At 50.9% G+C, this 25769-nt stretch overlaps 1 protein-coding gene and 2 long non-coding RNA genes across 5 annotated transcripts in view; 2 read left to right on the top strand and 1 right to left on the bottom strand.

Moving 5' to 3' along the window:
- Positions 1–25769, bottom strand: part of ECE1 (endothelin converting enzyme 1) — a 133776-nt gene that overhangs the window by 79634 nt on the left and 28373 nt on the right. Inside the window, exon 1 of one of the 3 annotated variants that reach the window (XM_033227953.1) lies at positions 7387–7467. The exons of the other annotated variants lie outside the window; for them this stretch is intronic. Coding sequence (XP_033083844.1) covers positions 7387–7395 — 9 coding nt within the window. The 5' untranslated portion in view covers positions 7396–7467. Of the gene's footprint in view, positions 1–7386; positions 7468–25769 lie in introns of those variants that run through there. 3 annotated transcript variants of the gene reach the window in all.
- LOC117093173 lies at positions 964–4660 on the top strand. Its single transcript, XR_004441052.1, has 2 exons — positions 964–1768; positions 1942–4660. It is a non-coding gene; the product is annotated as an uncharacterized LOC117093173 (long non-coding RNA).
- Positions 6390–8352, top strand: LOC117093175. Its single transcript, XR_004441054.1, has 2 exons — positions 6390–7264; positions 7410–8352. It is a non-coding gene; the product is annotated as an uncharacterized LOC117093175 (long non-coding RNA).

Here is a 25769-nt window from a genome sequence, read left to right as displayed (position 1 = left end):
CTAGGTCAGCCTGGGCAGCACAGACCCCATTTTTTTTTTTTTTTTTTTTTTACAGGTGTGGTGGTACACGCCTGTAGTCCCAGCTACTTGGGAGGCTGAAGTGGGAGAATCGCTTGAAGCCAGGAGGTGGCAGCTACAGTGAGCTGTGATTGCATCACTGCACTCCAGCCTGGACGACACAACAAGATCTTGTCTGAGTAAATAAATAAAATAAAAATAAAATTCTGATATTACCACTCCCTTGCTTAAAACCCCTCCACTGTCCCTGGAGTCAAATCCAAACCCTTCACTGGGCCCCATGGCCCCTGCCCACTCTGGGCCCTCATCTTGTGCTACCCGCCCCCCGACCTCCTCATGCAGTTCCTCAGTTTCTACAGGTTTCCCCTTCCCCTAAGACCTTTGTAGCTGCTGTTGTCTCTGTCTGGAACATTTTTTCCTCCTCTCTACTCCTCCCATGGTCAGCTCCAACTTCACATCTCAGCCTAGCACCTCCTCAAATGTCCCAGGAGCCCTAAGCAGTCCCCCAAATTCTCCATTACGGCATCCTGTTCGTTTTCCTTTATACTACTTGTTGCAGGCTGTTTTGTTTTGTTTTCATGTCTTTATCATCACATTCTCTGCCCCTCCCCGGAATCCACAGCTTTACTGGGGCTGGGACTTTGTCTGGCCTGTTGAAAAGAGACTTTCCATCACCTGGCACAGAGTAGGTGCTCAACAAACGGTTGTTAAAATCAAAGTGGGGACAAGTAGAGGGGAAGTGCCTTTAAGTTCTCAAGAATTCTTCTGCATCTAACTTTATAATACCTACAGAAATAGGGAACACATCTAAAAGTCACAGGCCCCGGGGAGGCAGGGTGCATGGGAAGAGTCTGAATTCTGGAGACTTCTGCCTCACTCCCACTGGGTGCAGGAGTTTCCATTACCCATCCCTGAGAGAGGGGGGACTCTGAGGCTGCTTCACTTACTGCTGGGTTGCAGATGGGCTTTTTCTAGAATAGGACACTTGGTTATACTACATACCAGGTGTCAATCGCTAGAGGAAAAGACTTGAAAAAGAAGTTCAGTTCACCGAACATCTCCCCTGGCCACCTGAGTGGTGTAAGGGATTCACCCGGGTGGTGTAAGGGATTTGTCAGTCCTTTTACACCCACCATCTCTTTTAAGCTTCTCACCCTTCCCTGGGAAGCAGGTATCACTGGTTCCTTTTACAGAGAATGAAACTGAGGTTCAGGGAAGTAACTTGCCCAGGTGCGGTTAAGCAATGGCTCCTCCTCCTTCTGTCTCATTTCACAGATTTCCCCCTTCTGGCAAGCTCTCCTGACTACCCTCCAGGGACCCCAGACAGCATTTGGTCCCTGGCTCTGTGTCCCCACACAGCCACCCTACCCCATGCTGCCTTTTACTGCACACAGCATTTTAGACAGAACCCGGATGGCAGAGGCTCGGTCTCGTGGGACCCTGTCTCCTTAAGGGCTTAGTCTGGGGCTGGAACCTCTACAGATGTTTGAGCGAAGGCGGGAGGCAAGGGAGGGAGGCCGGAAGCCACCCCAGGGGCTCTGATGTCTACCCTGCAGCAGCCTGTCTGTGGACAGATGATGCGGGAAGCTCACGGAACTCCCAAGCAGAAATCAGCAGAGATGGAGCACTGGTTATTTTTCAGCACACAAAAGCCAAGGGCCCCTTCCTGAGATGCCTGCCTCAGTGAAACTGAACCCACCTCAGATGGGAAAGGCTTGGTGGGCTCTGCTTGGTGGGAAGTCCACAGTGGGTAAGTAACATTTCAACAGCTGCCTGGGGCCCTTCACCCAGGGCCTTCCATTCACTACTTCAATGGCTCCCCACACCCACCTAGAGCCTCAGCCTCACAGGTATCACTTCCAGCTTACAGAAAGGGGAGGGGCCTGGACATGCCACTTGACAAATTCTCTCCTAACCCCACAGTGTCTCGTCCCTGAGATGGGAATCATCACCTCTGCTTTACAAATGAGATGACCAAGGGTCGGGGAGGAGAAAGGACTTACCCCTCAGCCCCGAGTCACCTGCCTGGAGACTGAGGGAGCCAGGATGTGAATCTTCCCCCTGCCAAACCCACTGACTCCATTACGCTGCCTCCAGAGAACCTGAGCCCTGTGGCGAGAAAGCGGCAGAGCTGGGCCTTGAACCTGGGTCCTGGACTCTTGATCCCGTGCTCCTTGTGGGAGGTGGAACTGCTTCTTCAGGTGGGAACCTCACAGAGTCTGGGTGCCCTGGGCAGACAGGCTCTGGGCTGGCGGGGCAGCCACCACTTATTCTCTCCCTAATTGTCTCATTTGTGGTTGTGGGTGCCACACCTGGCCCCGAGAGCGTTGGGGAAGGAAAAGAACCTCTGCTTTGGTCTTCTCAGTTCCCTTCCTGGCACTGTGCAGTCGTGGAGGAGAAATCTGGGTTGAATCTGGGTCTGTGTTCATGAGAAGGGCCTGGCAGAAACCAAGAGTGGAGGGGTGGAACCACAGCTCCCTGTGGACTGCCCCGTCCTCAGTCCCCAGTGCCCCAGCCGCACAAAGGAAGTGACGACAGCCAGATGAAGGTGCGACGGTGCCCAGCTCTGGAAACTCCACCCTGGGAAATCAAAGGCCTGGGGTGAGCAGAAACGAGAAATATAAACACGCGCAGGTTTCTGGTAACAAAAGCCTCCTGGCCTGGTGGCACCTGGGCATGACCCCCTTTGCCCAGACGACATTAGTCACTCATTTGGCTCTTGTGTTTGGGTGACCAAAGGCGGGGGATCGTTAAGGCATCTTGGGGTGTGAGGTGGAAAACAGAAGCCCCATAAGTGAAATTCTGATGCCTGGGACTGAGCCACACCCTCCACAGCTGTTTTCACATTGTCTCTAAGCCTCAGCTCCTTAGACGCTCTGCCCTTTGTGGCCAAAGTCCCCTCAGTTACTACTTTTGATGCTGGTAATTGGCTGGGATCTGTGAAATCTTCACATATCATCTAAAACACACTCATATTATCTGGTAGCTAAACACTTATATTTGAAAGATGCTATAATGTAGCGGGTAAAAGCTCTGCATCTAAACCTTATTTCAGATCCCCAATCTGAACTTCCCAGCTGTGTGACCCTTAGCAAGTGACTCAGCCTCTCTGTGCCTCAGTACTCATCTGTCAAATGAGGATGATGATGATAATGATAGTACCTCCCTCATAGGACTGTGGTGACACTTAAATGAGGTAATACAGATAAAGTGCTTGGCTGGGCATGGTGACTCATGCCTGCAATCCCAGCACTTTGGGAGACCGAGGCGGGAGGATTGCTTGAGGCTAGGAGTTCAAGACCAGCCTGGGAAACACAGCGAAACCTTGCCTCAAAAAAAAAAAAAACCCAAGACAGACAACTTTGGGCAAGGGGTAAGATATAAAAATATGGCTATGACTTCTAAAGATATGCCATTTGACATTTATTATTATTACATTATCCATTATACTTCCCAGTATTTTTCACCAGAGAAATTTCCATGTGATTAACTCATTTTAAAATTTACTATGAAGTTCCTGAAAGTGTAAACTGCTTCTTTACTTTTTGATAACAGGAATCGGCTTGTATCTCTTTTTTCTTTGGCTGCCAGGAAACTCATAGCCAAATTAGAAACTCGCCTATGGGCACTTTCTTGGCCTTTATGTTCAGCTTTTTCCTTGTCCACATTTTCCACTCTGTTTTCCGTGATTCTGATTTTCCATTTGGTATTGCATGTTGTTTTACTGAATGTATTTTATTTATAACCTATCATGAATCCTTTGTGGAACAGAGTTAGAAACAACATTTATCAGGCAGTTAAGACAGACCTGAGCCCAATCACAAGTTTCCTGGCTCATGTGACCTTGGACATGTTGTTTTCACCCTCAGGTCTCAGTTTCCTCATCCATAAAAGGGCCATTGTGAATACCGAGTAAGCTAGAACATGAACTGCCTGGCATCCAGCAGCCCAGCCCTGCGTGAACCGCACCAGAGGGACACGCTGCGCAGGCCACCTCTTTCTGCTTGCTTCTCCTTGTCTTCCTCACCACCCCTCCCATTTGCTTCTGCCCTTATTCAGATTTTCCAGTCTTGACCTTAGTTCAGCCAACATTTGTTGTTACTCTAGCCCTGCTGTAAACTCAGTGAAAATAATAGACTGCCCAGGTGATGGAGGTTAATATCAACAGCAAGAAGTCAAATATGAGTTATTAATAGAAATCATGTACCCTTCGGCCGGGCGCTCATGCTTGTAATCCCAGCACTTTGGGAGGCAAGGCGGGCAGACTGCTTGAGCCCAGGAGTTTGTGACCAGCCTGGGTAACATAGTGAGACTTTGTCTCTACGAAAAATTAAAAAAAAAAAAAAAAATTAGCTAGTTGTGGTGATATCCACCTGTGGCCCCACTACTTGGAAGGCTGAGGTGGAAGGATTCCTTGAGCCTAGAAGGTTGAGGCTGCAGTGAGCTGAGATCACGCCACTGCACTCTAGCTTGGGTGACAGAGCAAGACCCTGTCTCAACTACAAAAAAAAAAAAAAACAGAAATAAAATAAAATAAAACAAAACAAAATAGTCATTGACCTTGACATTGCCCAGTTCTCAAGGCTCTTTGTGTCTTACAATCACCTTGTGTCTTTTTTTTTTTTTTTCAGACGGAGTCTTGCTCTGTTGCCCAGGCTGGAGTGCAGTGGCCAGATCTTAGCTCACTGCAAGCTCCGCCTCCCGGGTTTACGCCATTCTCCTGCCTCAGCCTCTCGAGAGCTGAGACTACAGGCGCCCGCCACCTCACCGGCTAGTTTTTTTGTATTTTTTCGTAGAGACGGGGTTTCACCGTGTTAGCCAGGATGGTCTCGATCTCTTGACCTCGTGATCCACCCGTCTCGGCCTCCCAAAGTGCTGGGATTACAGCACCTTGTGTCTTACAATCACCTTATGGGATAAGTCCTGGGATCCCCATTTTACAGATGCAGAGACTGAGGCTCAGAGAAAGGAAGCAGCCTAGCTTGCCAGAGCTGGAGCCCAAACCCAGATCTTCCTGGTCATCTCGGGGCCTCACCCCCTTTTTTTGTACCTCCTACCAGGAACCTAGGCTAACTTCCTTCAGAGGCTACGGGCCACCCATCTGGGATGTGGAAGAGAGGGACAGATATAACTGCTGGGGGCTGGAGAGGGAGACTCCCCTTTGTACCACCAAAGGCTCAGATGGAACTGAAGGCCTGTGCATAGGAAGGCAGCAGGTGGGCAGGGGCTGGGGAGGCCTCAAGGTGAGACTCAGGGAGATACTCCAAGGCCAAGGGCACAGGGCAGAGGTAGGAGGTCAAGGTTGCTAACTGCCCCTTGGAGAAGGCAGCAGCCCTGCCAGTCAACCACTCTGGTGTGGCCCGGAGTCCCAGGGCTGGGCTCCCATGAATGTGCTGGCAGCAGGAGACTTGCCTCCACACACTCAGCGCTGGGAAGCACTCATCCATGTGGCCCGGTGTTGACTCAACTGCCAGAGGCCCTGGGGACATGGGAAGTCTTACCTAGTGTTGCTGGCCCATTCCTCAGTGCCTGCTGTGGAGGCCACCCCATGCCCAAGCCCCAAACCTGGTCAGCAGCCTCTCACTCCTACCTGATACAGGTTACTGACCTGCCCACCCTGTCTACCTGCCTGACAGCCTCCATCAGTCATCTCCCGTCCTCTGTCCAGGGGGCTCTGTCCCCTCAGGATGCCTTCCCTGATGACCCCCTGACCCCCTTGATCTCCTACTGTAGCTCCCTTTAGTCCTTCAGCTCCTGGCTAACTCCTGGCAGAACTTTCTTTTTTTTCTTTTTCTTTTTTTTGAGACGGAGTCTCGCTCTGTCACCCAGGCTGGAGTGCAGTGGCGCAATCTTGGCTCACTGTGACCTCTGCCTCTCAGGTTCAAGCGATTCAATTCTGCCTCAGCCTCCTGAGTAGTAGGGACTACAGGCACCCACCACTATGCCCGGCTAATTTTTGTATTTTGTTTGTTTGTTTTGAGACGGAGTCACTCTGTCGCCCAGGCTGGAGTGTGACGGAGCATCTCGGCTCACTACAAGCTCCGCCTCCTGGGTTCACAGCATTCTCCTGCCTCAGCCTCCTGAGTAGCTGGGACTACAGGTGCCCGCCACCACACCTGGCTAATTTTTTGTATTTTTAGTAGAGACAGGTTTTCACCGTGTTAGCCAGGATGGTCTCGATCTGCTGACCTCGTGATCCGCCAGCCTCAGCCTCCCAAAGTGCTGGGATTACAGGTGTGAGCCACCACGCCCAACCTAATTTTGTATTATTAGTAGAGATGGGATTTCACCACATTGGCCAGGCTGTTCTCGAACTCCTGACTTCAGATGATCCACCCACCTCGGCCTCCCAAAGTGCTGGGATTACAGGCGTGAGCTATGGCTCTCGTTGTTGTTGTTTTTTTAAGAGACTAGGTCTCACTCTGTCACCCAGGCTGGAGTGGAGTGGTACGACCATGGCTCACTGCAGCCTCCAAACTCATGGGATCAAGTGATGCTCTTGTCTCAGCTTCCTGAGTAGCTGGGACCACAGGTGGGTAGCACCATGCCTAGCTAATTTTAAACATTTTTTGTGTAGAGACAAGGTCTCATTATATTGCCCAGGCTGGTCTCTCAAACTCCTGGGCTCAAGCAATCCTCCAGCCTCAGCCTCCTAAAGTGATGGGATTACAGGCATGAGTCACCACGCTCGGCCTGGGCAGGACTTTCTAAAGAGGGACTGCATCATACACCGACTCCCTGGAGCTGGCGGGATGAAGCTCACAAACCTTGGCCTGGCTTGCTAAATCCTCCCTCCTGGCTCCCTCAAGAGTTTGAGTCTGCCTTCTTTCTCCAGCTGGCTCCTCAGCTTACGCGCTTTCCTCCAGGCAGCTCTCGGGCTTCGCAGTGACCCTTCCTCGGTGCTCCCCAGCAGCATGCTTCTAGCATCTCATCCCAACAGAGTGACCAGCAGCCATGTGCGGCTATGTGGCCCTCACCAAGTCATTTCACTTTGTTTTTATGCTTTGGCTTTCACATCTTTCCACGGATGTGAACGGAGATGACCATGGTGCCGACCCCAAAGGACCCTTACACGTCTTAAAAAAGTGAGCCACGGAAAGGCCTCAGCCCAGTGCCTAGCAGAGAAGCAGCACATGGGAGGGAAGGAACGACTAGAGAAGACCTGTGGTGTGCCAGGCACTAGACCTGGGGCTCGGCAGCACATGTCAGCTCCTTGCAACTGTGAAACGACTGGAGTGCAGCGAGGGTCAGTAACTCGCCTTAAGTCACACATCTGGTAAACAGCAAAGCCTGGATTTTAACCCAGGTTTTCCCATTACATCGGATAAGATGGCAGTCACCACCTCCTTCTAACCCACCCTGCCTCACCTGCTTCATCCTTACAACTTCAGGTGTCACCTCCCAGCTGGATTTAAGGGGCTGAGTTGTCCACTCTGATCTTTTCCAAGCACAAACTGCAAAGCAGACCAGAAAGCAGCTGGCCCTGACTCCAGGGCTACCCACAGATGCCCCTGTACCTCCTCATGCTCCTGTGCTCCCGTGTGATGTCCTGGGCTGTGCAAGATGACAAGGCTGGGGAAGTCCCAAGCCGAAGAGACCAAGTGCTCCCTGACAATTTGCCAATCTAATCACATACAACTTAAGACAAAGTTAACCCATCTCATTGAATGATATGGTATAATGGTGATGACTGAGCTGCCCGCTAATTGTGCTCAACCAGGAAGCAGCTCATGGAGTTGGTTGTAATTGGTATTTGTGTTACACAGGTGGGTGGGTGGATGGGTGAGGGCTGGGCAGAGGGAGGAGGAAGTAGGTGGGGCAGGAAGCTCTGGGGACTCCTTGGATCCATGAACCCCATGCCAGCCTACTCATGTGGTTGATCCTGTCTAATCTTCATGATGACCTCATGATGTACTGTTATCTCTCTTCTAAGGTGAGAAAACAGGCTCAGAGAAGTCCATTCACCTGTCCAAGGTCAGAGAGCTAGAAAATGACAGATCCAGGGTTCCCTCTTCAGCCCAGGAGGTGTCTTGGACAGCAGAAGGAACAGGAATAGGGCTGGGAGGCTGGAGATCCACATTTAGGTCCCAGTTATGACACTGCCTTACCATGGGCCTCAGCAAGTAGCATCCCTCTTCAGGACACAAAGAGATAGTATGTCTGTCAGGTTACGGGCAGCTGAGGGTGTGGACTTGGGAGCTAGGCTCCTTGGATTTTAATCCTTGGGCAAGCTACTTCCCATCTGAGCCTCGGTGTCCTCATCTGTAAAATGGAGATGCCAACAGTGTCTCCCTCATAGGCTTGTGAAGATAAAATGAGTATCAAGACTTAGAACAATGCCTGAATATTATTGTCATTTATGGGGAGAAATGAGTTTTGCTGTCCATTTTTCATCTGTAAAATGGGGAAGTAGTTGCTGGATCCGAACAGTGGTTTGCAAACAGATTTTCTTTCATCCCATAGCGCCCTTTATTTAAAAAACTAAACACGGCAACCCAAAATACAAAAGAGATGTAAGTGGAGTTGAGCTGCCACTTAGGCACTCAATGAGCTCATATCCTGACCCTGAACCCAGCTCCCTCAGGGGTTCTAAGGAATGGAGTTTGAAAAATCACTCAACTGTCTCTGAGAACTGGTGGCTCTAAGCTCTGAGATCAGGGGTTGGGCGGAAGCAGGAAACCATGGCATGGGCCAGGCTGGTGCTCACCCACTGAAGGCAGCACATGGGGGCTGTGGGACACGCAGAGTTCCCTGCTGCTGGCCTGCTGGCTGCCTCCACTGCAGCTGGACAACTGTCTCCCCAAGAGGCCGCTGAGAAGCAGGGAGAAGAACACCAGGCCTGGAGTCAGGTGGGTGGCTCTGGGCAGGTCGTGTCCCTCTCTGGGGCCCATTTTCCTCACCTGTAAGACAGGGATGGTAACACCGCACTCATCAGGTGTCCTAATGACAAAAATTGCATCACATGCGTGAAAAGGCTTTGCAATGGAAAGACTGCCCTGAATGACTTTTTTTTTTTTTTTTTTTTTTTTTGAGACAGAGTCTTGCTCTGTTGCCCTGGCTGGAGTGCAGTAGTGCAAACTCAGCTCACTCCAACCTCCGCCTCCTGGGCTCAAGCAATTCTCCTACCTCAGCCTCCTGAGTAGCTGGGACCCGAGTCGCTGTGCCACCACGCCCGGCTACTTTATATCTTTAGTAGAGACGGGGTTTTGCCATGTTGGCCAGGCTGGTCTCAAACTCCTGACCTCAATTGATCTGCCTGCCTTGGCCTCCCAAAGTGCTGGGATTACAGGCCTAAGCCACTGTACCCAGCCCCGAATTACTATTTTTGCTCCTTTCTGGTAGATGTTTTCTTCTTCTTCTTAAGAGCGTAGACTGAAGCCAGACTACATAGGTCCAAGTCTCCACTCCAGCACCACTAGCTGATTGCTCAACATCCAGCTACTGAGCCTGTTTCCTTGGAGTAAAATGAAAACATAAGGCGCTTTGTTAGTGCTTGGTACACAGCAAGTGCTCCATTAGTGTTTGCTGCTCTTGGGTTTGGTGGACAATAATGGTAAACTTGCTCCCTAGCACTCATGTCCAGTGTAGACAAAGCTGAAGAGGGCGTGTCTTCTCCTGACCCTCTCAAAGTAAACAGGTGAAAAGCAGCAGTGAGAATGTTTGGGTTCTGAGCTCACATATGGACCGAGCTTCCCTAGGCTGGCTTGGGGCTGTGTCTGACTTCTGTTCTTAAAAAGCCAATTCATGCTGGGTGCAGGGGCTCACCCCTATAATCCCAGCACTTTGGGAGGCTGAGGTGGGGGGCTTGCTTTGAGCTCAGGAGAGAGCAGCCTGGGCGACAGGGCAAAACTCCATCTCTACCAAAAAAAAAAAAAAATTAGCCAGGCACGGTGGCGTGGTCGCCCATATCTGTGATTCCAACTACTCAAGAGGCTGAGGCAGGATAATTACTCGAACCTGGGAGATGGAGGTTGCAGTGAGCTGAGATCACACCACTGTACTCCAGCCTGAGTGACAGAGTGAGACCCTGTCTCCAAAAAAAAAGGCCAATTCAACAGCCATCTCCTGCAAGTTCTGTGATGCCAGGCCCTCATCACAACCCTGTGTGGTAGGTAGCACTGTTCCCATTTGACAGATGAGGAGACTGAGGCTCAGAGAGGTGACATGGCCACCTTGAGGCCAGATTGCCCCTTCCAGGCCAGGCTCAGTGGACTCCCCTGATGTAGAGCTGCAGGAAAGCACGTGAGGCCCAAGCACCAGCCCAAACTGCATGGCATTCTAGCAGGCAGTGCATTCTCAGAGTGGAGAGACCCAGCAGGCATTAGGTCTTAGTCAGGAACCAACCTTGGCCCCAAGGGAATCAGCAGTTTAACAGGCTAAGCTCCCCATGTCCAGCACCATGCCATCTCCTCTAGGAGGCCCTCTCTGACCAGTCCTGCCACCTCCCCCTCTTCTGGCCCAGGCCCCACACCAAGCCCTTGCTGTGCACCAGGCTGGTGCTAAGCACCCTACATACATCACTCTTTTTAATCCTGCCAACAACTTTCTGGCTCTGTGACCCGGGTAGTCTTAGCCTCGACTTTCTCATTGGTGAAACAGTGATGATAACAGCACGTATCTCAGAACTGGGTGTGAGGATCAAATTAGGAAAATCCAGTAATAATGACAAATACTTACTTGGTACTTACTGCATATCAGGCCCTGGCTCAGTGACTTACAGGTAAGATAAGAGCCGGAGAGAAGCATCTGATGTGTCTGCTGGCCCCTTCCCACCATGCCCCTTCTCAGGCTCCAGAAATGACCACAGACCATTTTCCCAAACCCCTGCCTTGAGGAATGCACAGAACGCCAGAGTGGGAGCCAGGAGTCCTGGCGTGAGTTCAAGCCGAGTGCTCCCTGGGCCTCAGTTTCCTCCACTGGCCCGCCCTGCCCCCTTTGGAGGTGGAAGGTGATGACGGAAATGTGGCAATGTTTTGCCCCGTGATGCTTATATTCCCCTCCCCTACCTTCCCCAAATGACAGACTTGTCCAGATGAATCACCAAGGGGCAAGAATGCCCCAGCTGTTGGCTCCTGGGCAGCAGCAGCCTGCCCTGGCCCTGGGCTGGCCGATTTCTCTATCCTCATCTCCTCTACCCGACCAGGCTCCTGCTATTTCTGCCCCCACTTGCCTGGTGCTTTCTATGCCTCTCATGGCTCCTCATCCAGCAGGCTTCCATCTACCCAGCCTGGTGGCTCCTTTCCCAGAACTCCCTAAAACTGGGCTCCACCAACTGATAGCCAAGGTGTCCAGACATGCAAAGTGCCCAAGCCAGGGCAGTCCCAGCAGGGTGGGGCCGAGGTACTCTCTCCTCACCTGTTCAGGGAGGTGGCACCATGGTGGCTATCAAAGCTCCACCCAAGTGGCATAACCATCCCCAGCGGTCTCACCCTCCACTCTTGCCCTTGAGGGGAGCATCTGTAGTGGTGGGGAACACAGATTACGGAAAAACAGTCAGAATTCAAATCCCAGCTCTGCCAAACACTCACTCCGTAACCTTGGACAAATCACTTAATCCCTCTCTATGGCTCAGCTTACTCATCTGTAAAATGGATCTATTCATAAACTGTTACAAGGATTACATGACTTAATAATAGAGAGCACTTAGAACAGGACCTGAAACAAAGGAAGCACTCAGGAAATGCCAACTGTCATTATTACTAACATTCCAGCTGGCCCGAGGCAGAACTCACAAACTGGCCATCCACAGGTCAAACCTGGCCCACAGATGTGAATTATTTGGCCTACGGCGCTAGAAATTTCGTTGTTGTTGTTTTTTGAGACAGGGTCTCACTCTGTCGCTCAGGCTGGAGTACAGTGGCACCATCTCAGCTCGCTGTAACCTCCGACTCCCAGGCTCAAGCAATGCTCCTACCTTAGCCTTCCGAGTAGCTGGGACTAGGAGGCATGCGCCATCATACCTGGCTAATTTTTTGTATTTTTAATAGAGATGGGGTTTCGCCATGTTGGCCAGGCTGGTCTTGAACTCCTGATCTCAGGTGATCTGCCTGTCTTGACCTCCCAAAGTGCTGAGATTACATGCGTGAGTCACTGTGCCCCTGGCTTAGAAAAGTTTTTGAAATGTAACATTTTGGGGATATTATAAAACAAATGAATAGTTTCAATTTTCCTTAAAAAAAAAAAAAAAAAGATACAGCAATGCTGGGACCACATTCTCCACATGGTGGCTGGGGCTGAGGAGTGGCCACCTCCTCTGGATAGGTCACGAGTCCCTGGGGTTCCACAGTCCACCCCAACCCCTCATCTCCTCCTCACTGTGGCCCCAGGGTGAGCTGCCAATTTTCATCATGTCAATGTTGTTTTTTATTTTTAAAAAAGAGAGAAATATTTCTCATATCCTTGTCTTGGTCAAAAGTGAAATGATTTACACGTAGTTTCAAAACAAGAAAACTAAGCCATATGGCGACAGACATCAGAACAGCGGCCACCTCCAAGGATGAGACTTACTGGAAGGGTGTATGAGGGAATGTTCTGGGGAATGGGAATGTCCTGGAAATACCCTCTATCTTGATTCTGTGGTTACACGGGTGTCTACATTTGTCAAAACTCCTCAACCCTCACTTGTGCATTTCACTCTAATGGGAATTACACCTGATTAAGAAAAAAAATGGAAAACTGAAAGATAGATCTGGAAGGGCTCACGTTTCAAGGAAAACAGAAAACAAATGTGTCTACATTTGTCAAAACTCCTCAACCCTCATTTGTGCATTTCACTCTAATGGGAATTACACCTGATTAAGAAAAAAAAAAAAATGGAAAACTGAAAGATAGATCTGGAGGGGCTCATGTTTCAACGAAAACAGGAAACTGATTCCTTTATAGTGTTGAACATACTGACAATTGGGAAAGAAGACACAACTGAAGATGCCTCTGGAAAATCAGCCCAGTCCCGTGCTTGGTCCCTGCTTACATCTGAGTTTGAGACCCACAGGTTAAGGTCTTAATTGACAGATCTTCAAAAACCTATGCAGAACTCCAGCATACAACATAGAATCGCCATGAGCCACGTGTGGCTATTTCAATCAAATTAGTTAAAAACAAAGTGAAAAATTCAACCCTCCTTTGCACTGGCCACATATCAAGTGCTTCATAGCCACACCCAAGCTCGACAGCATAGACACAGGCCATTTCCATCATCCCAGAAAGTTCCATTGGACAACATTGGTATACATACTGTCTACAAAGCTAGGCTAACTTCTGGTCTGATTAACATCTGGATCCCTGGGCAGGGCAGGCACCATGAACACTGCTGTGCAGTGCTTGACAGAGAGCAGGTGCTCAGGAAATACGAATTGAATGAATGAATGAAGGCAAAAGAAATAAACAGACTTGAATGAATCCCAACTCGGGCCTCCGACAACTGTAAACATTCCAGCAAACCTCCCCTCTGAGTTTTCATTTCCTCTGTATAGAGAACGGCATAACAATCTGTCCCTCACTCTCAAAACTGGGCACATACACTGACGTCCTTAGGGTCGCTCAGACCACCAGGGGCCAAGAAGAACTCACAGGAGAACCGCTGTGTCAGCAGTCCCATCTGGAAATTCTAGAACAGGAGGGAGGCAAGGGAACTGTGTAAGGGGCAGTGGGAGCATTTCAGTTTGTGAGAGTGGCCTTTGGAAAGGGCGGGTATGGGTGGTAAAGAGACAGCAGGCTGGGCTCTACTCTGCGGGTTTGGGAGGGAGGGCTGCTGAGCACAGGGAAAAATCTACGTTTGCCCCCATGCCTGGTGGCTGCAATCTGAGCTGGGAAACAGCATCAGACACCCATAAATACTGCTGTGGTCATAGTGGCAGGACAGGGAGCCACCTCGATCCCCAGAGAGAACCCTCCGTTCTGAGTGGCATGGACCCCCATCAGGGCAGACTGAGACAGGGCCTGCCACGAGGGCTGCTAGGAACAAAGAGGGCTGGCTGGGCCCTGAGCAAGGAGCTGGTCTGGGTTTGTCTTCCCAGCATCCATCCTTCTCCATATCCAGCCATATGGGGCCTCCTGGATGCTGGGGATGTCAATGTCATTGTCTGTGTATTCATTTGCTCATTCATTCATCCATTCATTCATTCAACAAATATTTATTACGTACCTACTATGTGCCAAGAAATGAGCTTCCTACCAGGAATACATTAAACAAGACAAAGCCTTTGCTGTCAGGAACTTGAATTGTAATACAGGGAGAGACAATAAACAATGTTACTAAGAGTCGCAATAATAACAATAGCATCTTACATTTATTGAGTGCTTACTGTGTACCACATACTATACGTTGTTTTTTGTTTTTTTCAGATGGAGTTTGAAGTTTTGCTGTTGTTGCCCAGGCTGGAGTGCAATAGCATGATCTCGGCTCACTGCAACCTCCGCCTCCTGGGTTCAAGCGATTCTCCTGCCTTGGCCTCTCGAGTAGCTGGAATTACAGGTGCCCGCCACGACGCCTGGCTAATTTTTGTATTTTTAGTAGAGACGGCGTTTCACCATGTTGGCCAGGCTGGTCTTGAACTCCTGACCTCAGGTGGTCTGCCCACCTCAGCCTCCCACAAGTGCTGGGATTACAGGCGTGAGCCACCGCATCTGGCCATATTACTGACCCTATTTTGTAGGTGAGAACGCTGAGGCACAGAAAGGTTACTGTCAAGATCATCCAGCTCTAAGGCATTTGGGATTTGAACCCAGACAATGTGACTCCAATTTGACCCTAACCAGTACAGTGATGGCCTCACTGCAGAGAGCGATGAGTGTTTCAAAGAAAGGGCAGCAGCGAGGTGTGCTCAAGCCTCTGGGGAGGAGTCGAGGAAGGTCTCCATGAGCCCTGTCTGACCAGCCCCCCTAATCTACAGATGAACTAACTGAGGCCCCCCGGACATGCTGAGTCAGGGGCACAGTCAGGACTAGAAGCCAGGCTTCTGCGCTCCTGGCCCAGTGCTCCTTCCAAAGCCCTGCACCTGTGCCATGAATGCTAAGGGCTCGGCAGCGAGGACTGGGCCAACCTTTGGGCTTAGGATGACTGAGGTCCACCAAGGACTCCCTTGTCTCCCTGCACTCAAGACTCTCCCCTTCCTCTGGGCCCAGCATGGGTTTCAGCTCCCAGAGTGCTCCCTGCTTAGAACTCCTGTCCACGTTACCCCAGCCCGGGCCCTGTAATGCTGGCTTTAACATTTCAAAAGCAGGTTCATTCGCTTGAATTCAGTTTTGCTCTTCACAGCGATTCCGAGGGGTCGGAGCTAGCATCTCCACGTCATGGGTGGAACACACATCTCAAGGTCAGACCCCCTTGGCTGCTTAGCAGCTGTGTGATGTTGAGGGAGTCACGTCACCTCTCGGAGCCTCAGTTTCCTCCCTCTGCACGGTGAGGGTGGCAGTGGCTTCCTTGCAGGGGGGTTACGAGCATCTAGTGAGACACCACTAGAGGCTGTGTGAAGTGCCAACCACAGTGGCTGACACATATTAAGTATTTCATAGAAAGCAAGTTTTAAACATGATCACTACAGTCATTGATGTGAAGATGTCAGCAGCAGAGGGGCCCCCAGAGGACATTTTCTTGCACCCCAGGAGGCATTCTTGTCACTTGTCCCTACCGGGTCTGGGGCTGGGGCTTCTTTGTACCTCTGAGGTACGAAGTGGAAGCTCTGCCTGGCCGGTAAGACCAGACCTGCTGCAGTGGCCAGGCTGCACCCACGCAGGGCTGCTGCTCCCAGGGCACTGGGCTTCAGACAGGAAATGGGAAGGGACAGATAAGCCTCTGTGAAAGGTGGCCAGGCACAGGGGAGAGGCCCTGCCCCCTTGAGAGGCTGGCCCTGCCTTGAGCATCCTTGTTGGGCAGAGATCTGGGCAGGACAGAAGAAAGGAGGAGCCTGGCTCAGTTTTGCTGCGATCCCAATGGGTCACATGCCTTCTGGATCCCCCCAGAAGGTTCTAGAAGGGGGTCACCCCTCAAAATCTCCCTGGCTCGCTCTTAGCTTGGAACCATGAACGAGCTTGCTCCCACCCACGTGGGAAGCAGCTGCCCTTCCCCTGGAGACATTTTCCACTTCTCTACCTCCAGACCTCTGCTCACGCTGTTTCCTCCATCTGGTAAACCTCACTCTCTGCTGTGCTGTCAGAAAACGGCCAACCTTTGGAGACTCAGCCAAAATGGCATTCCCTTTGCCCCAGCTTTAATTTAACAACTATTTGTGGATGCTCTGTAGATGGGTTGTCCTGCCCTCATACACTCTGCCAGGGCCTGGCCACTGGGGGACAACCGGAAGTCTTACTCTCCAACCCCCACCCCGGAGGCCACCTGTGTAGGACCCCTAGGGGTTGCTGGGATCCTCCCCACAAATGGCAAAGCACTCTCTATTTGGAGGAACAGCCCTTCTCTGGAATTGGGGGTAAGAAGAAGAAGGGGGTCTTGTGAGAGGGAGGGGCCAAGAGGCCTGAGGGAGCTCTGGCATGTGTTCCAGAAACCCTTTGGGATCAGAGACAAGGTCAAAGAGGCAGCCCTTATGAGGCTGTGCAGGGCCCTGGACATGGACCCAGAAAAATTGGCTGGGTGACCGCAGGCAAGTCACTTGCCCTTGCTGAGCCCCAACCTCCTCATTTGTGAAACAGGGCTAGTATCCCTAACCTCTGAATGTGACGGTGAAAAGCCTTGGCGCATGGGAGGGGCTTGAGTCTGTGTACTGAGGGGTGAGCTGGGGCCTAAGCCGATGCTAAAGGTCCCCAGGGCTCCTTCTCTGATGCCATGTCTCAAAGCCTCCTCCCCTTCCTGCCTGTCCAGGGCTTCCCTCGGTAGCAGCAGTTTTAAAACTCCCCAGTACCTGGGCTATGAGCCACAGCTTCTTAAAGTTCCCCATCTCCTGCAGCGGGCTTAGTTGGACCCAGCCAGAGCCCATCATTCACTGTTTCTGGAGATTATCACAGTTTGCAGAAACAGCAGGGCACCTAGCAGGAATCTGGCGCTGGCTCCTTGCTAGCTGGGGCTGGAACTGGGCCAGGACAGCACCTCGTGTCCTCTAAATGGATCCACAGGGCCCTCCCTCTCTCCTTTCCCCTCACTGAGGCACACTGGGGCTCCAGAGTTCTGGGGCCACACCCCAGGCACAGGCACTGCAGTCTTGTCCCCACTGGGATATGAGACACACAAAGAACTCTGGGCTGGAGTCAGGGGAGGATGGTCACTCCCCCTCTGTGGTTAAGGACAGAAACTCTGGAGCCAGACTGCTGGCATTCAAACCCTGGCTCTGTCATTCACCAACTGTGACCCTGAGTGAGTTACTTAACCTCTCTGTGCCTCTGTCTTCTCGCCTGCAAAGTGGTAAATCATAGTACCCATCCCACCAGGTTGTTGGGAAGATGCAGTCAGTTACACAGAAAGCGTTTGGAGTAGTGCCTGGTATGCAGTGAGCGCTGGCTTGGCTGGGTGAATGAATGGGTGCATGAAGGAATAAGTCAACACGTTTGGAGCTCTGCTCTGTGGCACATGAGGTCCTTCAGGATCTGCCCAGACATCAGCACCCGCCATTCCCCAAGCTGATCATGATCACATCCTTCCCATCAGCTTCCTTGGCTTGACATAACCTCTTCATTGCTGTTAGTCCCAAGAACTGCTTAAACATATGCTTCAAATGCCACCTTCTCTCTGAAGCCTCCTCAATCAGGAACCTCAGGTCTGTTAGTGATAAAACTCAAACCCAGCTGGATTTCCTATTTATTTTTGTTGTTTTGTTTTGAGATGGAGTCTTGCTCTGTTGCCCAGGATGGAGTGCAGTGGCGCTATCTCAGCTCAAGCTCTGCCTCCCGGGTTCACACCATTCTCCTGCCTCAGCCTCCTGAATAGCTGTGACTACAGGCGCCCGCCACCACACCCGGCTATTTTTTGTATTTTTAGTAGAGATGGGGTTTCACTGTGTTAGCCAGGATGGTCTCAATCTCCTGACCTCGTGATCCGCCCACCTCAGCCTCCCGAAGTGCTGGGATTACAAGTGTGAGCCACTGCGCCTGGCCCCCAGAAGGATTTTCTAACAAAACAAACACATTGGCTCACGTTGACTCAGAGGGAGGGAGGGAGGGAGGATCTTCAGGCAGGAGACGATCCAGGAGTTCAGACGCTGCTGCTAGATTTCTCTCCTCTGCCCCGATTCCATGCCTCATCTTCCCCTTGTGTGTTACTTTCAGTCTCATCTCCTGAGATTAGATATCCTTCACACCCAGATAACTCGGTCAGTCTTACCTTGTGGTAGCTGAGAGCCCTAGAGAAAAAAAACCTTCTCTCTCCCTGGGCTGAATTAGAAAGTCCCAGGGAAGAACTCTGATTGGCCAGGCCTGTTTCCTGTGCCCTCCGCTGTGACTTCGTAGAGGCGGGGCCTGATGCTGTGATTGACAGCCTGGTTAATATCACAATGAGTCGGGGAGGAACAATTCCCAAAGGAAGGGGGCTGCTGTTAGCAGAAGAAAGGCAAAACAACCTGTGTCCACATCATCCTTCCTGCCACCTCTGGCCCTGTGCTTTCACTGCACTCTGCACACACCTCCAGCAGACTCCGCTGAGCTCCCAGGGACGATTTGGGTACTTGAGTATGGGTGACTGTCCCTGCCACTGGACCATGAAGTCTTAAAGGGCCAAGGCCCTGGTCATCTTGGCTCTCCCTGCCCTCTGCTCTGGCCCCGATCATAACTACTTTTGACAAATGAAGAAAATGAAGGATCATGGAATAGAAGGGGGTTGCGTAAGGAGCCAACCAGGATGAAAATCTTCATCTAGGCTCTTCCAACCCTACCCTGCAGCCTCCTCCCTCAACCCCACAATCAGCAACATACCCTACAAAAACACGTTGACAAGGAAACCATCACCCACCCCTCAGGAGGCAAGAGATGGCCCTAGCCCAGTGTCCCTGCGAGGAAAGCTGGACCTACGTTCAAAACTAGCTTCTGTCAAAGACACATTCTGCCATCATGGGCAACCAGGCTGGCAGTGAGGATGAAATGAGAGAATTTAGACAAAGTGTGTGGCACTTGATGAATGGGACTTGATGAATGGGGGCTGTTGTTTTCAGAGTGGGGCTCCCTGGCCAGCTCAGGGCCATTGCTGGGTCTGGCTGGCTGCCCACACCACAGGGCCTGCAGGGTCACATCCCCAGTGCCTCCCTTTTGTTGCCCAACATGCAGGAATGTTCATAGCATCTGTGCCCTCCTCTGTCCACCCATTTATAAACTCAGTAGGTGTGTCCCATGCACCACCAACAGCACAGGCTTCTAGGGCAAGTGAGAAAAGAGCATGCGGGCCAGGCACGGGGGTTCATGCCTGTGATCCCAGCACTCTGGGAGGCTGAGGCAGGAGGATCGCTTGAGATCAGGAGTTTGAGACCAGCCTGGGGAACATAGTGAGACCCTGTCTCCACAAAAAATAAAAAATTTTTTTAAAAAATTAGCCTGGTGTAGTGGCTCATGCTTGTAACCCCAACACAGAGGTCGAGGTGGGAGGATCCCTTGAGCTCAGGAGTTCAAGGTCAGCCTGGGCAACATTGCAAAACTCCATCTCTACAAAAAAAAATGAAAATTAGCAGGCGTGGTGATGCACATCTGTAGTCCCAGCTACTTAGAAGGCTGAAGTGGGAGGATTGCTTGAGCCCTAGGAGGTTGAAGTTGCAGTGAGCAGTGATTGTGCCACTGTATTCCAGTCTGAAAGAGTGAAACCCTGTCTCAAAAAAAAAATTTTTTTAATTTTAAAAATTGGCTGGATATAGTGGCTCACACCTGTAATCCCAGCACTTTGAGAGGCCAAGGCAGGCGGATCACTTGAGGTCAGAAGTTCGAGACCAGCCTGGCCAAATAGTGAAACCCCATCTCTATTAAAAATATACAAATTAGCTGGACATGGTGGCTCAGGCCTGAAATCCCAGCACTTTGGGAGGCTGAGGCGGGCGGATCACGAGGTCAGGAGATTGAGATCATCCTGGCTAACACGGTGAAACCCCGTCTCTATTAAAAATACAAAAAATTAGCTGAGCATGGTGGCAGGTGCCTATAGTCCCAGCTACTTGGGAAGCTGAGGCAGGAGAATGGCGTGAACCTGGGAGGCGGAGCTTGCAGTGAGCCGAGATCGTGCCACTGCACTCCAGCCTGGGCGACTCCATCTCAAAACAATATATATAAAAATTCGCCGGGCATGGCAGTGCATGCCTCTAATTCCATCTACTGGGGAGGCTGAGGCACAAGAATTGCTTGAACCCAGGAGGTGGAGGTTGCAGTGAATCGAGATCATGCCACTGCACTCCAGCCCAAGCGACAGAGTGAGATTCTGTCTTAAAAAAAAAAAAAAATTAAAAAATTAGTCTCGTGTGGTGGCACATACCTATCGTCCTAGCTACTCAGGAGGCTGAGGCGGGAGGACCACTTGAGCCCAGGAGTTCAAGACCAGCCTGGAAAACATTGCAAACCCCTGTCTCTTCAAAAAAATATATAAAAATTAGCTGGGCATGGTGGTGGGCACCTGTAGTCCCAGCTACTCAGGAGGCTGAGGTGGGAGGATTGCTTGAGCCCCAGGAGGCTGAGGCTGCAGTGAACTGTGATTGCATCCCTGCACTCTAGCCTGAAAGACAGAGTAAAATCCTGTCTCAAAAAAAAATCTGAAAAATTTTAAAAATTAGCCTGGAGTGGTGGCACACACCTATCATCCTAGCCACTCATGAGGCTGAGGCAGGAGGATCGCTTGAGCTCAGGAGGTCAAGGTTACTGTGAGCTATGATTGCACCACTTCTCTCTGGCCTTAGTGACAAAGCAAGACCCTGTCTCTCAAATAAATAAATAAAAAGAGCAAGCAGCATCCCCAGCTGACACAGCACATGTCCCGTGTGCTGTCCCATCACTGAGAGTAGGAGGATGGAGCAGGCTGGAGTGTGGTGGACACGGGTCTATACTGCCTGTATTCAAATTTCAGCTCTGCCTCCTACTACCTGTTTGACTTGGGCAAGTGATGTGACCTCCCTGTGCCTCGGTTTCTTTATCAGTAAAAAAACAGAGCTAATAATAGCTCCACACTCATAGGTAGCTATGAGAATTAAAATAGTTCAAAGATGTAAGTATTGTGAACACCGGCACTGCTATTTGATCCTCTCATGCAGATGTAAGGTAAATATTATCGTTGTCTCTCATTTTGCAGATGTTAAAACTGCAACTCAGAGAGGGGTAGTGACTTGCTTGGATCACACAGCCAGAAAGTGACAGGGCAGGACTGGACATCAGGTCTGTCTGATTCTACGCTACCTGTTGTTTACACTCTGCCCTCTGTAACCCACTGCTCTCTCCTGGATTCTGAAGCCTCTGTGCTTGTCCCCCCACCTGCCCACAATGCCAAGGCCAACTCCCCTTGTCTAGCCCCAGCCAATCAGGGTGGACCTGCAGCCAAACCAGATGCTGCTGAGCTGGTGTTGCCTTGGTGACCAGGAATATCTGCTGAACAAGCCCACCCCAGGCTCAGCTTCCCATCTGGTCCCCATTACACCCCATCCCCCTCAAGACACATGTGTCATGCTTGCCTGAGGGGATGGAGGGACCCTGGGAGGAAACGCCTGGCTGAGGAGAGGAGGGCTGATTCCGGCTGACAGTGGGGGGGAAATGACTGCATTGGCTCAGGAGGACATGAGCTACCCTGGCTGCAGTCTTGGTCCAGAGTGGTCCCAGGCCCGGAGCAGAGCTGGGGGGTACGAGAAGTAGGGAGAGGAAGACATGATGCAGGTGGGAGCAGGGGAACAGGGAGCTGAGCAACAGGCTCAGATCCAATGGGAACAAACTGCTCCGCTCCCTCAACCTTGGAGTGGAAAGGGCAAAGGTTCTGGAACAGAGAGACTTCAGCTGGATTCTCTGTAATTTGCTGCTGTGTGACCCTGGGAGAGTTGCCTTACCTCTCTGAGCATGTGTTCTCATCTATAAAATGGGGACATGTGAACCTACTTCACTAGGCTATGGTGGGAATTAAGGCAATAATCCATGAAAAGGCACATGGGGAATTCAAGAGCTGCCTCCTAAAGAGAGGCACTGCCAAGGTAGTGCCTGTGGCACAGGAATGTCCCGGCTCACGGAGAATGGGCATGAGCAGCTGGAATGACCCTGGAGTGCAACCTGAGCAATAGTGTGGCCTGGGTTACAGATGTAGGGGCAATGACGACAGTGCTGAGGCTACAGCTGTTGATAAATGGTAACACCAATGACAGAGCAGCAGCAAAAGCCACGTCTTGAGCAATGACTTCATTCTAGGTTCTGTCCTAAGCACTTTACATGTGTTTTCTAATTAATCATAACCTCAACCCCATGTGAAAGATGTGGAAGAAGACACAGAGCGGTTAAGTAACCAGTCCAAGGTTGCACAGCTGGTAAGAAGATGGGATCAAATTTGAACCCAATTTCTACACTATACTCAGGCATTATGGGACCCTGCAGAATGGAGTGGGAGTTCTGGGCAGGGGGCCCTGGCTAGGCCAGAGGAGTGGCCCTTCCTGGAACACTCACACAGCAATATTCCCAAACCCCCTCCCGGGCCCCCAAACTCCTGGCTCAGTAGAGATCCAGCCTGAGCTCCTCCTCTCCCTCCAGGGCTTGGCTCAGTTCAGCCGGGTTTGGGAGCCAATCTGCCGTTGCACAATTAACAATTAGAAACAACTTTTCTTTTCTTCCAAGGGAAGGATCGGCCCAAGCCCTGGTGACAGGGACACAGTGGGGCTTCTGACACAACATACTAGGTATGTCCCCAGCCCCTTGCCGGGCTGGGTGACCCCTTTCCTAACCCAGCCCAGTCAGGAAATCAAGGGTCAGACAGCCCTCTCTCCATCTTCCTTTGTCATCTAAATCCAACCTCCCCTCCAGGGAACTTCCTGACTGTCCTGACTCACAGCTTTCACGTGTTCCTAAGACCCCAACGCCACTGATTCTTTGTCTATTCAGCCAGCACCTGGCCTGCGCCATCTCCATGGGATCATGTATCTTTATCTACTGCAAGCAACTTGAGTTTGTTTGTTGTTGTTTTTGTAAACAACACTGTGTTTATCCTCCTCAATACCAAATCTAGTCCGGGACACACAGAAACTGTTTGACCCACGGTCTGCTTCTTGGCTTGGAGAACTCCTATTCACCCTTCAGAACCCAGATGAAATGTCATCTCCTCTATGAAGTCTTCCTCTGTGTCCCATGCTGCCCCATCTGTATGTATCTGTAGTGATTTGTATGTATCCCTAGTAGAAAACCCTCCCCTGTACTGTAACTAATAACTACCGTCCAGGCACTATGTTAAGACTGTCACACTCATTAATTTCAAATCTACCTCTCTGCAAGACAGAGTCAATACCTATTTAACAGATGGGGGTGATAACGCTCAGAGAGGTTAAGAGGCTTGTCTAAAAACACAGCTAGTAAGTGGCAGATCTGTGATTTGAGCTCAGGTCTGCTCATGTCCCAAGCAAATAATTCTTTGGTTGGTTCAGGCTGCCTCCTCCATCCAATTGCATCTGAATCCTATGCCTACTGGGGTCTCAACCTTTGTACTTCCCCGATGGATCAACCTCAGAGATGAGCTGTCACTCAGCCCCAACGTCTGGGGCATCCCAGGCCAAAGGTGATCTACTGGCTGGTGCCACCTCACCCTCACGGCCTCTAGGACAACCTGGAAAGTCCTAGGGGCTTGTATATAGGCAACTAGGCATTAAAAGCTGCTCCCGGCCAGGCATGGGGGCTCAAGCCTGTAGTCCTAGCACTTTGGGAGGCCGAAGCAGGCAGATTACTTGAGGTCAAGAGTTTGAGACCAGCCTGGCCAACATGGTGAAACTCCATCTCTACTAAAAATACAAAAATTAGCCAGGTGTGGTAGCACATGCCTGTAATCCCAGCAACTCAGGAGGCTGAGGCATGAGAATCACTTGAACCCAGGAGGCAGAGGTTGCAGTGAGCTGAGATTGTGCCACTGTACTCCAGCCTGGGCAACAGAGCAAGACTCTGTCTCAAAAGAAAAAAAAAAAGCTGCCCCACTTTTCCCCATATTCTAGGGTTCTGTGAATCCACTCCCTCTGTCTACACAGGCAGCTTCAGGAAAGAGTGCAGGTTCTGGAGACAGCCAACCTGGGTACCGACTGTAGGACCTTCAGAATGGTACTTAATTTCTCTGGTGCCACAGTCAGCTTACCTGTGATTTGGGAGAAGCCCTCCTCGGTGGACTGAGTGCGACTGTGCAAGCTGAGTACCTACCACAGTAGCTGGCACATATCCCTTTGTCTAGGGAACAGATTTACTCCACGCACACAATGCACCAGACACTGTTCTGGATGCTGTTTACAGCGGCGAATCAGAGGAACATTCCTGTCCTTAAGGGGTTTTTCACCCTTATAACAGCAACCCCAATATTGTTGGCCTGTTCTCTCAGTGAGGAATCCCATGATGCCATGGGTTTACCTGATTCTAGTTTTTTTTGTTTGTTTGTTTTGTGAGATGGAGTCTTGCTTTGTTCCCCAGGCTGGAGTGCAGTGGCACAATCTTGGCTCGCTACAACCTCTGCCTCCTGGGTTCAAGCAATGCTCCTGCCTCAGACTCCTGAGTAGCTGGGGTTACAGGCGTGCGTCACCAAGCCCAGCTAATGTTTGTATTTTTTTATTAGAGACACCGTTTCACTATGTCGGCCAGGCTGATCTCGAACACCTGACCTCAGGTGATTCGCCCACCTCGGCCTCCCAATGTGCTGGGATGACGGTGTGAGCCACCATGCCCAGCCTGATTCCAGTTCTTAACATACATAACACATATACTTCCTAGAAACTCTCCTGTGGTTGCCAGGAGACATAAGGAAGTCCTACACAGCATGCGCTGTGGTTGTGAACGAGAAACAGCCTAAATGCCCATCTATAGGAGCCTGGATAAACCATAGGAGAGTCACATCATGGGATGGAATACTATACAGGCCTGAAAACGAAGTGGCTGCAACTCAAACACAATGGGAAGAGAGAAAAGCTGCAGAAGTCAACATGGAGCCTCCCACCAATTATTTAAAGTTCAAAAACAGTGAGCAACATGTATCATTTAGGGAGGCAAAAGCAGGCTGGGTGTGGTGGCTCACACCTGTAATCCCAGCACTTTGGGAGGCCAAGGTGGGGAGGTGGTAGGATCACCTGAGGTCAGGAGTAACAGTATCAAGACAGTCACTGAAGAAAGTAGTTTCCCCTGGGAGAGAGAGTGGTAAGAAATGGGCCTGGCGCGGTGGCTCAAGCCTGTAATCCCAGCACTTTGGGAGGCCGAGATGGGCAGATCATGAGGTCAGGAGATCGAGACCATCCTGGCTAACACAGTGAAACCCCGTCTCTACTAAAAAATACAAAAATCTAGCCGGGCGAGGTGGCGGGTGCCTGTAGTCCCAGCTACTCGGGAGGCTGAGGCAGGAGAATGGCGTGAACCCAGGAGGCGGAGCTTGCAGTGAGCTGAGATCCGGCCACTGCACTCTAGCCTGGGCGACAGAGCAAGACTCCGTCTCAAAAAAAAAAAGAAAAGAAAAAAGAAATGGACTGGGGGTGTGGGGGTATGGGGGATTTAACTGCATTTGGGAAGTTTTATTCCTTAAGCTAAAGGCTTATATACCAGTGTTTGGTTTTACTGAGCCTGATGTTTTTAATATGTCTGATATATTTTGCTGCCCACCAGCATAGGTCAGACAGACTTGGGCTTCGAGCCAGCCCTGTGCTTTGCTG

Source organism: Trachypithecus francoisi, unplaced genomic scaffold, assembly GCF_009764315.1.
Source record: "Trachypithecus francoisi isolate TF-2019V2 unplaced genomic scaffold, Tfra_2.0 Lachesis_group12, whole genome shotgun sequence".
Classification (NCBI taxonomy): Eukaryota; Metazoa; Chordata; class Mammalia; order Primates; family Cercopithecidae; genus Trachypithecus; species Trachypithecus francoisi.
Note: the sequence above shows the minus strand (reverse complement) of the source record. Positions and strands in the feature narration are given on the sequence as shown.